Here is a 15,109-nt window from a genome sequence, read left to right as displayed (position 1 = left end):
ATATCGAAAAATAATAAAATTTATTTTCTAGGTACTCCAAATACTCTAGATCAAGTTTAACGGAACCGATCGACGATTCGAAAGTCGCAACATTGAAAACGAGCTAAAAACACGGAAGGCTCCGTGTTTCCGATAGCACAGTAGCCTCACTCTATATATATATATATATATATATTTATTGCTTCCATAAAGATTACAAAACGGTTATACTACGCGTCAACTGTGAAGGGCTCAGACACAGTTTCTTTCCCGTTCCGTTCCTTTTCACATTACAAACCGCGTTTCCTTTTCCATCTTTGCCCCCCGTTTTCGCCATAAATTACTATTCACCCCACCCCGACGATAAACACTCATCACATTTCCAATTATGCCCCTCGTTTTAGTCCTAATTACAATCACAGAGTTTCCCGTTTCCTCATTACATTAATCCACGTGTCCTTTTCCAACTTTGCCCCTGATTTTCCCCCTAATTACTATTCCACCCCCGCCCCCCCCCACAACACGCACACCCACGGGAGAATAAGCTTATCCCTTTTCAACTTTGCCCCTTGTTTTCCTCCTAATCACTCCTTTCGCATTAAACGCTTATCATTTTTCCACCTTTGCCCCTCGTTTTCGTCCTAATTACTGTCCACTCCTTACTCTATCCCGCCCCCCGGAATAACACAAAGACCCAAATCGGAATTAGGATGGTAAAAATTCACCGTGACCCCTCAACTTTAGATAATGTTGAGAGTGACCCCTATTATTATCTATTTAAGAGTGAAAGTTTTACCAAATGCAACAAAGTTGAATAATTTAATAATTTTTAGTAAATAAATTTTAAAATAAAATAATTAAAAATTAATGCTAACAAATTTATTAAATGTTTTAAACTAAACTACCTAGAATAGTTTAAATTAAAAAATTTTATGGTTTGTTTTTTCAAAAATCGATAATTTTATTCAATTGAATCAAATGTTTATTAAATTCATCTACGATTAGACAAATTTAACTATTTTCATCACTTTTAGTAAGTAAAACTAAAACAGTTAGCTGCTAATAGTTATAAACTCATCAAATTTAATAAATTATTTTTTTTACAAGACTAACTAAAGTAATAATTAACTAAACAAGCACTATAAAATAGAAAAACGGAAAGGATTGTTTTAAAAGTATCTTCTAGTTAAGGGTTATCTCCGTAAATATTTATCACTATAAAACGCGGAATAGCACTGTTCCGCACCCTTCTCTTGAAACCGTCAACCAAAAAAAAAAAAAAAAACCATCATTTATTTTTTTATTTTTATTTTTATTTTTATTTTTATTTTTTTTATTTTCCTTTTTCTTTTTCGTTCTCCTCTTTTGGATTCGTTTATGAGCGAGGAGGAGGAGGAGGAGGAGGAGAAGGAGAGGGGGAAGAGCTTATCCTCGCCGCCGAATCCGCCGCGTCGCGGAGAAGCCGAAGCGGAAGCGGCGATTGCGTCCCCGTTCGCCTCCGCGGCGCCCTCCTCGTCTCCAGGCACGTATCCGTCGTTTTCCTCTAAATTTTTGGTCTTTTTCTTGATCGGAATTGGTTTGGGTCGGGGATCGGCGTGATCGTGTTCGCGGGGCGGAAATTAGGGTTTTTTCTGGTTTTTTTGGGGGATTTTTATGGTCGTTTTTGTTGGGGTTTTGATCGGTTGTGTTGTTTCTTGCGGGCATTGTGTTGAGGCGTCGGGGTTGTTTGGTATTTTGTGATTTTGGGGTTTCCTGAACCCTAATTTGCGTATGCTTTGGATTGTTTAGGGATGGGGGAGGCGGAGGCGAGTTGCAGGGGAGATCCCTCCGAGGGAGAGGCGTCAATGCGCGCGTCCCCGGATACGGCGGCGCAAGAATTCGCCGCAGCCGCAGGCGATGGTTGCGGCTACGGCGGCGGCAGCGCCAGACGCCGTGAAGAGGTGTTGGATGGAAGAGATGATGAGGGAAACATAGCATGCTCAGCTTTCGAGCCGGTAAGGGTTTCAATAGGAAGCAATGTTGGTGGTTCTGAGGAGAAGAGAGGTTGCCCTCCTTGTTGTGATGAAATTAAGAGTTTTGTAAAAATAATTAAAGGGCCGAGTGAGGAGGAAGAAGGGTGCAAAGAGCCTGTTGCTGAAGAGGAAGAAAAGAGCTCTCTTGGCTCAGAATTAGGCCATGCAGATGAGGTTCTCAGGATAGATAATGTGGGTGTTACCGATGACTGTTCGGCGTGTGGTTTCAGTTCATTGGTCGAGCGGAATATGGTAGGCGACAACACCGTTAACGGGGATCTGAAGATTGCTAAAGTTGAAGAGAGCGAGCACTTTCAACGTGCGCCGGTAGACGACGGGCAGACGGTGGTAGACGACAAGACCGTTAATGGGGGTCTGGAGGTCGCTAAAAAGGAAGAGAGCGAGCACTTTCCACATGTGCCGCTTTCGATTACTTTGGAAGGAGATGGATTGGCCCATTCTTCTTCCGGCGCTGTTGTCGGATTAGAAGGTAATTATATAGTTAAATCATTTGATGAAAATAGTAATGGGTGTGACATGCATGCCGGTTTTTATTCAGAAGAGACCAACAGGCAGGCGAATGAGTTTGTCGCCGACCTTCCGACAAATATTTCTCCTTCAGTCGGAGATGATGTTTCTCTTCAAGAAAGAGGTGAACAATTAGATAGAGTTGATGCCAGCGCGATAAATGTAAAGACAACTTGCACTGACAATTTAACTGAGCCTTTTGGGCATGTCAATGCTGGAGAATCTATGGGGCCAAGACGTTTACCTTTAATTGTCTTTAGGCGAACAAATCCTAAACGCGCTGCTTCTTTGTGCAATACTTCTTCTAATGAAAATTCCAATCAATTGAGCGGAAAAAGGAAAATTACAAGGAAAAATAGGAAAGAGGTTGGCATTGCTGTACCACTCTTAAGCAACATCATTAAGATCCCAAACCAAGTTACAAGGAAAAGAAGTTACTCCCGAAGACAATCGCCACAAAGTTCTGCTTGGGGAAAGATTGAAAATTTATCAAAAATTTTCATTCAAAATCAGGAGCTTTTGATGCATCTGCCAGATTCTGTTCAGCTGCAGGGCAGAAGGTCGAAGAAAAGTATCTCTGGTCATAGTTTAAAAAGATGCCAAACCAGCTGGAGAAATAAAAATTTCAGGTCCTCAAAGACGAAATCTGCTGCTTTGACCAATTCAATTGATGCAAAGGATCAAATGAATCTGGAATCAGCCTTTCCTGTTTCGGTCGATTTGCATGCTTCTTTACAACCAAATACCTGTGATAACATGCCAAATTTGAATCAGAATGCAACTTTGCTTGTTTCTGATGAAATTGGAAAGGCTACGAATGTTGAAGTAAAATTGCTTCAAAGGGATGGGCTGCAACTAGAGAGGGACTTGGAAAGTAGTTTGACCCAGGAAACATGTTCAGATTACATTCTGGGTGAAAGCAATGGAGTTTCATCTCATACAGGTTCTGGACTAACTTTGGGAAGCGTAAGGGGCATGTTAGATCCAGGTTCATCTCCTGACTCTGATCTTTATAATCCAGTCATGGATATAGGTAGCACTCCAGCTATCCAAGATGTTGTAACACTCCAGGGCTCAGTTGTTCCTGATCTGACGGTCGAAGATGGTTTTTGTGCTACTAATAAAGCTGTTTCAAGTCCAGCGTCAGCTTCATCATTTGATTTAGAACAGAAAACCACTGATACAAGAGGGAAAAATAGCAAGAAGAGTCACGGATTTAGAGCACCTGTTACTGAGGAAAAGTTGCAAGGATCCCAAAAGCTGAAGAAGGCTAAGAATCCTAAAAGTTTATGTAGGCATAAGTGCAAAAAGAAAGATAGATCTAAAGTAAGCAATTTGAACTCGACTGAATTTTTATCTGGAAAATGTTCAGAAGGTAAAATTCTTCCTGCTGAATCGTCTGTCCTTGGACTGCCTGAGAACGAATGCTTTCCAGAACCTACAAAACTGGAATGTTGTGCAGAGGGAATTGATGAGAAATCTTCATTAACTGATAGAATCGAAGAAAATAAATCTTGCAGAAGTACCAAATCAAAGGTGGGTAAAGGCAAATCAAGCAAACTAGAGTCTTCAAGGCGCAGAAGACAAAACTGTGATGGAAAAAGGAAAGTAAATGTCCGCAAAGAAGTAAATGGTGCTAAGTCAAATGAACTAAACGGTAAGTTTGTCCCACTACTGCATACTTTTTTACTTAGATCATTATTTAGATCTACTGATTCTATCCTGCTATTTGACCTTCTATATTGTTGCTTAAAAGTTTTGCATCCTGGATTTGTATGTTACTTGAATATGTTATGAATATATTTCGGTGTATAGGTGAGCCTAATCATAGAAGAGGACCTGTATTGAAGGATCAATTGACCTACTCTGTGGTTAATATTGGAGATAAAGTACCTCTTGGTGAAACTGCTAGTATTCTCGAGGGACAGTCTTTACGGCCACGTGTTGCATGGGTCCTCTGCGATGATTGTCAAAAATGGCGTTGTATACCAGCTGCACTAGCAGATATAATTGATGCAACAAACTGCGGATGGTACAAACTTTGCTACTTCATCTTTTTCTCTCTAATCGTATATAAACATACTTTCTTTCTGTTTATTTGAGATGAAAAAGCCTTTTTGATACTACTTATCCTAACATGTGTAACATGCTAATGCAGACAACAAACTTACAGTGTGTGTAGCAATTATTCTTGAATTTTGACGAGTGGATACTTTAACCACATATTTGCATGAATGTAGACCAGCTGCAACTGTATGATCTAGATGATAAGATTTTTAGTTTGTCATTGTTGTATACTTAAACCGTAATGTAAGTCCAATTTCAATTGTATCTGATATCTACCTATGCCCTTTATGAATTTCTTGGTGCATTTTGGGTTAAAAGAAGTATTACTGTTGCATGGGATAAATTATTTATAAAACAACACTTGCCTGATTTGTGTTGCATGAGGTCCTATACTTTGCTTCATTGCATCTTCCGGTAGAGTCTTGTTAATTTTCTTTGTTATTTTGGCTTTAACATGTTAATTTATTACTGTTGCTCATTTTTTGAAGGACTTGCAAGGACAATGCAGACAAGGCATTTGCTGACTGCTCAATACCACAAGAGAAGACAAATGCGGAGATTAATGCTGAGTTGGACCTCTCGGATGCTTCTTGTGATGAAGATTCATCTAAGTTGCAACCTATATCTAAAGGAAATAAGCCTTTAAAATCAGCTGGTATGTTTGTTTCTATCACATTATGGGATACTTAAACATTCAATGTGATTTCATGACAAAATTTCTGGTCTGTATATTATCCTTTCCGAGTTTCTTATCATTCCTTTTTTTTTTTTTTGTTTTGGTGCATTTATGGCTGTTGTTGTAGCTTCCCAGCCGGCTTCTTGGACACATATTAAGTCAAACTTATTTCTGCATCGCAGCCGTAAAACTCAGACTATTGATGAGGTCTGTTCTGATCTTTTTTTTTTTAAATGGACTTGTGTGTTACTTTTTTTCTTCTATATTTTCTTGTTTCATCTTGTTGTACTGGTATGGACATACCAAATAAGGCTTTCGGCAATGCAAAATGCCAAAAAAGGTTGGTTCCTTAGCAAATCGTTTGGAACCTGTAACAACTAAGTCATGGACATCAGCTATCTAAAATCGCTGTAGTTTCTTCATTTACATTGTTCAATTATTCTCACCCACTTCATATTAACAGTGGTTTTTGCTTGAACAGCAAATTAACATTGTTGACTTTTAGTGTTTTGGATTTTCTACATCACAGGAATTTTGATGCCTAGATGTGAGTGTTGGAAGCATGAATTACATGCCGTCAACCTTTAACAACAAACAGAACAATTAAAGCTTGTTTTTTCTGGCCCACTTCATGTTAATATTCTATTTATACTATTTGAATCTTTTACTTCCTATTCAGGAAAAAAAAAGTAAGTTAAATAGCAGTTAGAGAGGTTCTACAGAAAGTTTTCATTGTTACAAATATTCATTACTCAAACAAAGCCTGTCTTCATTCTTCTTCAGCCAATAACCCTATATATCTGTTGCCGTACTTTTATTGCTGTTTGTATTTTTTTTCTTTTGTAGTGGGTTTCTGCTTTCTTTCCTAGTTCTCTCTGAGCATTGCTTCTCTATTGTTATAATTGTATCTCAGCCACACAGTCTGCTATTTATTCTGATTTCAACTGAGATTAATGATTATTACTTGGGTACCAAAAGAACTATTTTCTTAGCTTAGATCTGTTTTATCCTTAAACAAGCAGACAATGGTTTGCCACTGCAAACCTCCTGAAGATGGCAGAATGGGTTGTGGAGAAGAATGCTTGAATCGGATGCTTAACATAGAGTGTGTTAAAGGAACCTGTCCCTGTGGCGATCTCTGCTCAAATCAGCAGGTTATAGATGTCATTAATCAGTAAATAAATAAATATTACTCTTTCTTATAATGCATCAAGTTTCACAATTCAAATTCTGAAAAGCAGTTTCAGAAACGTAATTACACTAAGTTCAAGTGGTTTCGCTGTGGGAAGAAAGGCTTTGGGCTACAATTGCTAGAAGATGTATCTCAGGGCCAGTTTCTTATCGAATATGTTGGAGAGGTGCAATACATTTTCTGTCCACTGGAAATAAACTTTTTTTTTGATGCATCTCCAGTGATATAACTTTTTCAAGATTATTTGCGCTGTTTTATTTGTTTATTCAGGTTCTTGATATACCTACTTATGAAGCCCGACAAAGATATTATGCTTCTAGAGGTCAGAAGCATTTCTACTTCATGACGCTAAATGGTGGTGAGGTTTGGCTCATTCCATCTTTCCTATGCCTTTCGTTTTGATGAATATTTGATGAATTATATATATAGTCAGCTACAATACTCTTATGAGTATAGACTCTTCTATACTCATAAGTTTTCAGCCGTTAGATCTACCTTTTTGACCATTTCCACCTGCTAGATCATACTATTCAACCAACCACCCACTCAATCCTAGAGGACCACTATCATCCTAACCGCACATCTCTTCATCGAACTATCAGAAATTTATGAGTACAAGAGGGTCTATACTCATAAGAGTATAGTAGGCGACTAGGCGCAGCCTATATATATATATATATATAGGTTGATTCAGTCTGATCTAGAGTTATATTTGCATTTCTGTACATGCTTAAAAAAGGAATGACATATCATATTACAGGCAAAGTAAAATCTGTTCATGTTGGTCTTTAAAGTTAGATTGCTGATAAATATACTTGTGAAATATGTATAATTTTATCAAAAACCCTTTTGTTGCTCCTTTTTTGTAGCTCAATTTGTATTGCTTCTGAATAACTACTCTCTTTTTTTAATATCAGGTAATAGATGCATGTGCTAAAGGAAACTTGGGGAGATTTATCAATCATAGTTGTGAGCCTAATTGCCGCACAGAGAAGGTTAATTTTTCTTCTCTTGTTCTCTTGATCTGCATCTGCACTTGATCTCTTTTTTTTCAAGTCTTGTGTTTCTCATTAATTATCGGGATTATTTTTTCGCTAGTTCTATTTGGGATGAAGAGAAAGAACCTGAATATTGTAGCAACAATTATGATGATCAAATAATATTGAAATGTCATTGATCAAATGGAAAAAGAATTATACATCTGTGCTATATGCTGTAGTAGTAAAAGACCCATGGCTATATGGCTACAGATGTGTGATTGGAGAGAATTTGATTCCATTTGATGGGTGTAGAAAGTTCTTTATTCACTTGTAAGGATTTGCATTGAAAAAACAAGGTATACTTCACTGCTCATTTGATAGTATATGCATTTTTTTTTCCTTGAAATGCAATACAAATTGATGCACTACTTAGGGGGTTTCCCGCAAGGATTTAAGTGTCCATCGGCATGGACCGTATCTACCGTGCAGTATCGTGCCAATAAGATATCTGCACGATACAGTCTCCGTGCCGATGACATAGCTCAAAATCCTCTATTCTTTAAATTAGTAAGTAATTTTCTCAATAAAGTTCAAAAAATTTGATAAAAATATATAATAAAGGGTTAGAATATTTTGTTGCTGAAGAAAATAAATATTTCATGCTATTATGTCTTGGCATACATGAATTTTTTGTGAACGGCACGCATCGGTATGGCTTGGCACGCACTATGCCGGCAAGTTTCTAGCACGACGCCGTGCCACGGCATTTAAATTCTTGGTTTCCTGTACAATAAGGAGACTTGTACATTTGATAGTAGAGCTCATGTGAATTCTCTCTCTCGCAAGCTGAATTTATTACTTGATGCTGTTGGATTAAATGCATTTGTTTCTAGTCAAACTTGCTTACGTCAACCTCATTAGCTCTATGCCTCTATCTATTATTTATTTATCATCATCTTTTCCTTTCGCTGCTTTTAATTCTTTTTCTTTTTTGGAACAGTGGATGGTAAATGGAGAAGTCTGTATTGGATTATTCGCAATACATGATATCAAGAAGGTATGATTTGGAAATCCTTTTAGCATATGATGCTTTCAGTCGATTGGAAACCAGAAACTAACCACTATTCTAGGTTTTTCCTCCTTTCTAGTCATTAGCTGTTCTGTCGAAATGCATATACAACATAATTTGCTCATCTGTAGAGAACTTTGTAAAATGCCCGAACTTTTTATTGAGACATTGTACAGTTGGACAGGATATAAAAATTCAGATTGTACAATTAAACACTACTCTCGTTTATAGAGAGTATCATTTTGATAAATGTATATATTTATGGCTAAATTACAGAAAACCTCACTGTAAGTACCTGCTTTATCATTTTCTCTCCCTGACTTTAAAAAACCTACATTTTTGCCCCCTTAAAATTTTAGAAATGTTTTCAGGAGGGCACGGCATTAATGGAGAGGGCAAAATGACCAAATTGCCCTTACTTCTTCTATAAATAAGTTTTTAATATATTTTTGTGATTTTGAAGGGCATTTTCGGTATAAATTCTAAGAAATGGACGAAATAGTGATGGAATGTGTGACTGAAGGAGGCTAAATGCAACAACTTGAAATATTGAGGAGGTGAAATGTAGGTTTTTGAAAGTTAGGGAGGAAAAAGGAAATGGGGGTATTTATAAGGAGGTTTTCTATAATTTAGCCTATATTTATATATATGTATATATATAGCCTTGTCTGTTTTTTTTATTCCATATAGCTTCATTTTATTTTCATGCTACATGTGTTATTTAACTTGGATTCATTTACCCTTACAGGGTGAAGAGGTGACTTTTGATTACAATTATGTTCGCGTATTTGGGGCTGCTGCCAAAAGATGTGTCTGCGGGTCTGCTGAATGCCGAGGATATCTTGGTGGTGACCCATCAAACAGTGAAGTTATTGTTCAGGGTGATTCTGATGAAGAGTATCTCGAACCTGTAATGATTAATGAAACTGGTGAAAAAGAGCTCAATGTGCTGGATGCTGCTTTTGATGCTGGTAGTGATATTAATGTTGTGAAACAAGAAGAGATTTCTATACAACAAGAGTGCATGCTAAATAAATCTGGAGAAATTTCAGATAATTGTCAACAATCTAGAGAAATTGTGTGCATTGATAATATAGACACTGAAACGGCTATTAGAACTCCTGTATATAATATTGAAGCAGTGGAGTTATCTTTGGAAACATCGGATCCTTTGAATGAAGCTGCACCTGCTACTCCTCCATATAGAAGCGGTTTGATAATAGCCCATTCTTCTGATGATAAACAAATTGAATCAAAGTCTGATCCTGTTCCAAAATCATCAACACCTAGTGGTCCAACGAAGAAGAGCAAGTCAAGTGTGAAAACTAAAATATCACGTGGAGCTAAAAAATTATTGTCATCTTCTGGTGGTGGACACTTTGATGGAGGTAGGATTCTATTCTCACATAAGGACTGTTCTATGGCTTTGTGTAGATGCTTTTTTAATATGCTCAATTGCTTTGTACATGCAGTTGAAGGAAAACTTAATGAGTTGTTGGATACGGATGGAGGTATTAGCAAGCGAATAGTAAGTATTACTTATGCAGACCCTGCATTCTATAGTGCGTTTGGGATTTCAAGCTGTTTAGTCTAGGAAGTGCTTGGACACATAAACTTCTTGCTTGATTCATCTCTGTTTACTTAAGGGTCATTTGGTAAATGGTTCATGGGAAGTATGAAAATAAAGTTTTTCCTTGACAATTCTCTTCTTCGAGCAGGATTCTACGAAAGGATATTTGAAGCTTTTGTTTGTAACAGCAGCAGAAGGAGATAGTGATGGACGTGCATCCCAAAGGTTCTGAAGTGCCTTCCTGAATGATTTCTTATTTATGCAACATAATTTCTTATTGTCTTTTGAATCTAATTCCTGGGTGTACTCTTTTCTCTCCTTTAGTACAAGAGATCTCTCTTTGATTCTTGATGCGCTTCTAAAAACAAAATCTCGCTCGGTTTTGGTGGACATAATTAACAAGAATGGTATGGATATTCTTTATTAGTATCTTACAAATTTATATTGGTTCGGTGAGATGAGTTAGTATGTGCTTAAAATTGTTTATTTTTTATTTTCCTTTCTCCTATCCGACAGGTCTGCAAATGCTGCATAATATAATGAAGCAGAACCGAAACAACTTCAACAGAATTCCTATTATCCGAAAGCTTCTTAAGGTTAACACTTAGAAGCTCTGGTTTTTTCATCAGTTGATTGTCACATAATACTTTTTCCTTGACTTCTGTTAATATTTTCGTTCAGATGGCCTTCTATTGTGTCCACATATTAAAAATGATTGCCCTGTTTTGTAGGTTTTGGAGTTCTTTGCACAAAAAGGGATTCTTACGCCAGAACACATTACTAGAGGTCCTCCATGTAGTGGAATGGAAAGGTTAGAGAATTACAAAAGATAAAGAGGAAAAACTCTCTCTCTCTCTCTCTCTCAAACACAATTGGTATTTGTTTTCAATTGCTTTCTTAGCCTCAGCTTGTTCTCTTTATCAAAGTCAACTTTGTCTTGATTTGATTATGAAGAATTGCACTTTGCAATGTGTTGTGGATTTTTTAGCTGTTATCTCTAGCTTTTCTATTTTTTAAAATTTTCCGTGATTTTGTGCAGATATATTGAGGTAGAGAAAAGTGATTTTTTTTCTTTTTTCTAGCTATTATTTTTCCTTTTTGTTGTTTTTGCAGAAGTGATTAACACTTTATCTTTCTCAAAGCAAAATAAAGTTGAGATGGAGTTTAATCTTGAATTGTATTCACCACTAAATGCATTTCCCTTCTGATTAAAGATTTATTTCTTTGATTTTTTTTGTATAATCCAGGAAACGTTTCAAATTTCTTAAGATCTATATAAAGGAAGTGTTAGGATTTATCACATCTTTCAGACTTACTTATTGCACCAATTAATGAGGCTGCATCCCATCTTCTGTTGTGCTTGGACCTTTCAATATGACATGTCAGTCTGGGTTTACAATGGGATACTCATCCATAGGCATTTTGCGGACTAGACTTCAAACTTAATATACTTAACAAACTGCAAGAAAATCTTCATACTAGTGAATATTGAGGAGGTGCAAAAGAAATGTTCATTGCCTTCGTTTCAGTGCTGGAACTGCAATAGTTCGAAACTGCACCTTTTTACCCTGTTAAAATGAAATGCTTATATCATATGTAGCTTTGTAAGCTTTCTTTCTTTTGGTACACCTGGCATTGTAACTTCTTGTTTTGGATTTCAACTTGCAGCTTTAAGGACTCAATATTGAGTTTGACGAGGCATAACGACACTCAGGTAATGCCCTTACTGATTCTGTTTATGAGTCCTTTATTCTATGTTTCTCTCTCCTTGCAATATATATGTATGTATAATTCTTGTCTTGTGCATCGGTTAGCTATGTCTAGTGGGAAAATACACATCGAGCCATTAGAGAATGATACAGCAGAAACATCATCATATGCCACCCTTTCTTGAAAATTGACCAACATATTCCTTGTAATACACACTTACAGGTTCATCAGATTGCTCGGAGTTTTCGAGATAAATGGATTCCTCGTTCAATAAGAAGAGTTGAGCCATCGGACAGAGATCATGCGCATTTAGATTCACCGCACTCCTACTCTAATTGGTTTCAATCACCATTATACAAATGCCGATATGACCAGAGCGTTAGAGACTCTGATGCAATCATATGTGTTAGTGGTGCAGCTTACCAACCAACACCTACATGCGCAAAAGAAGTCTTGGGAGGGAACCCTTCGAACCCTAATCAACTAGTCTCCAATTGTGGTCCCACTGATAGCTATCCTACAAGAGTAAGGAAACGTAAAAGTCGATGGGACCAAGATTCGCCAAATGTGTCGTCTTATGAAGATCAATGCTCAAAGTTGAGGAAAATTTCTTCTGGGGTTGAAGTAATAAATGACAAGACACAGGCAGAGAGAGAAGAAAAGAGTTGTTTTGAGGAAGCTGCAAGTTTGAAGGGCTCGATTCCGGAAAACATGGAGGAAGAAGTGCCACCTGGATTTGGGTCTCCTAGAAAAGGCGCTTCTTCGGGAAGTGCATCTGCTCTAGGAGAAGTTAGTATGGGGCATCCCCAAGAAAGATATCTTCCCCAGTTGAGCATATCATATGGCATCCCTTTGACCCTAATTCAGCAGTTTGGAACGATAGATGCGGAAGCTGCGTGTTGGAAAGTTGCACCTGGAATGCCTTTCCATCCTTTTCCACCTTTGCCCTCGTATCCGCGAGGCGAACTGACTACTATAACTTCATCACAAACATCTAATTCTGATAACGTGACGCAGTCAGCAAATCAAAATTACACAGGTGAAAGGCTGGATAGAGGCGAAAGAGAGAGAGGACGCTGGTCCTCAAACCGGCCTGGAAGAACATTTTTCCGCTCGTGGAGAGGGAACAATCAGAAATTTCATCGATGTTGGTCCACTTGGCCTCGAGAAGGTAACGATGGCGGGTTTAGAGGTAGATACTGATCCCTAGTTTTTCTGTGTAGGGGAAATTTGAGCAGGGGTATAGAAGGGAATTCCTGTTTCATAAGGTGTAAGAAAAAAAAAATGATCCTAGGTTAAAGCTCTCTTTAGCTAGTATACCGTAACCATTGGTGTTATTTGATAAGCTGAAAAAGTTAGAATGAAAGCGGGGCGAAAGGTGCTCCTTTCTTTGTAATTCTTTTACATGGTGGTATTTGCGGGTTTATGATTTTATCATTAACTCAGTTTATGTTGTAAACTCAGTGAGAATGATTGGTTCAGTTTGAATCGTACAGGGTAATTCATTTCTGTCCAGTGAACTTGTTGTTTCTCCATCTATCTCTTAGGCTGGCATGTCATTTCTACTTAAGTCGAAGGAATTGTTCTTTCAACTTTCTGAAACTCATTGATAAATGAGGTTTAGCTAACAAATACATCCAGGAGCATTTACGCCTTCATTAATTTCTTTTGTGTTTCTGATTCAGCTGGCAAGGAAGCATGACACTATGGGTCAGGTAAGCTGATTACGAGCATCTAGTGACTTTGAAATATCTACCTTTTCTATGCTTGTATAGCCGTCTTCTTTAGTAACTCATCCATTTGTTGCTGATTCCTTTTTGTGGATTTATATCTTTGTATGATTTTTTTTTTTTTTTTTTTTTTTTTTTTAACATTTCTTTCAGTCCATTTGTGTTCTTTTGGAGTTTTAGATCAATTTTTTCCAGCTACGATTAGCACGTAAATTGCACCAGGGTACCCCAAACCTTTTCAGGAGGTTTCAGTTTGGTCACAGGTTTGCGACTGCTACAATTAGGTCCCTAATATTTACATTTGGTTGTAATCTTACCCTTTTGTTAAATTCCTCGGTTCAGTTTGATCACAATTCCTACATTATCACTATGAGATGTTTGAAAGTTGCTTTTACAGCAGGTTAATGATGATTATTTGTATATTCTTGCCCAATTTGTTGAAAAGAGCAAAATCGCAGCAATAAGATAAGATTTAGGGACTGCCAACTGTAACAACTGTAAGCATTGGCATGCAAACTGAAAACGTGCTAAAAGATTGAGGACCTGTGGTGCAATTTAAGCTCAAAAAATGTCTACATTAGTTTACACACTCGGAATTCTAACTGAATGTGATGTTTATAAGCAGAGAACGTTGGTATTATTTTTCTTCGGCCGTGTCGTCATTCATTCAAAGTGGAGATCTGCCACATCTTAGTCTCTCCATGTAAGTATTTATGCTGTTTTCTTGCATATATGCTTTTGTTGAAACCATCTATACTCAGGTAATGAATTTGGTGGCTTTTAGATGCTTCACTTAGACAGAAATATATTATAGCAGCAATATCTTTTTTCCTACAATACATTTTAGTGGTATTATTATTATTATTTTTTAAGGTTGTGAACTGAACCTGTTAGTGGATGGAACAAAACGTTGCCGTCCTAAATATGTTTTTGTCATGAGACAAACTTAGCACTTCTTTCCTGCAATTAGTTTTCAGGGATTAATTTCCACTTTGTTTTTCGTCTTTTTGGGTGTGCGCGCTTCAGAAATTTTTAGTCAGTTGCAAAGTATGTTTCAGATTCATTGCTTCAATTCGCAATCTGGTTTCATTACAAACGTAGCATGCATAATCAATGCAGTTCAAATGAGTTGAGATTGTACTGAGAAATGCATCTGCTTGGCGTGTTTTCATCTGATTTCATTATATATTTTTTTGTAACTCTGGTACTTCTATTTGGATTTGAATCCCTCTTTCAAGGCACAAATCTTATTAGGGAGTGTTAAACTACTCTGGTTTCAGATCTTCCAGGGGTTATTTGCTTTCAAAGCACGAGTCATTTCCCTATTTGCTACTGCAGTAGGGCTTCTAATTATACATTCAATGAATGTTAGATTCCATTCTTTCAAAATGGTGGTGGATTGAGAAGCATGGTGATTATTACAATAGCAACTAAACACTCAAATACTTAAATTGCCCCATACATAAATTTTAGATTTTTAGACCTTGTGATAGAATAATAAGCAGGATGAAATAGGAAAAAGCACCAACCGTTACAATGGAAGAGCCATTTTTTGGAATACATATTTTCATCTGAAGATTCCATTAGTCACAAAAA

At 37.2% G+C, this 15,109-nt stretch overlaps 1 protein-coding gene across 1 annotated transcript; it reads left to right on the top strand.

The window, feature by feature from the left end:
- Positions 1,323–13,316, top strand: LOC109726811 (histone-lysine N-methyltransferase ASHH2). The gene is made up of 18 exons (XM_020256602.1): positions 1,323–1,501; positions 1,768–4,176; positions 4,335–4,551; positions 5,075–5,241; positions 5,390–5,469; positions 6,285–6,416; positions 6,504–6,620; positions 6,725–6,817; positions 7,372–7,449; positions 8,435–8,491; positions 9,252–9,891; positions 9,976–10,031; positions 10,222–10,298; positions 10,398–10,480; positions 10,590–10,669; positions 10,805–10,884; positions 11,742–11,787; positions 12,006–13,316. The coding sequence occupies exons 1-18, from the start codon at positions 1,357–1,359 to the stop codon at positions 12,984–12,986; spliced, it is 5,538 nt and encodes a 1,845-aa protein (XP_020112191.1). The 5' UTR covers positions 1,323–1,356; the 3' UTR covers positions 12,987–13,316.

The sequence above is a fragment of the Ananas comosus genome, linkage group 21 (genome assembly GCF_001540865.1).
Source record: "Ananas comosus cultivar F153 linkage group 21, ASM154086v1, whole genome shotgun sequence".
Taxonomy (NCBI): Eukaryota; Viridiplantae; Streptophyta; class Magnoliopsida; order Poales; family Bromeliaceae; genus Ananas; species Ananas comosus.
Note: the sequence above shows the minus strand (reverse complement) of the source record. Positions and strands in the feature narration are given on the sequence as shown.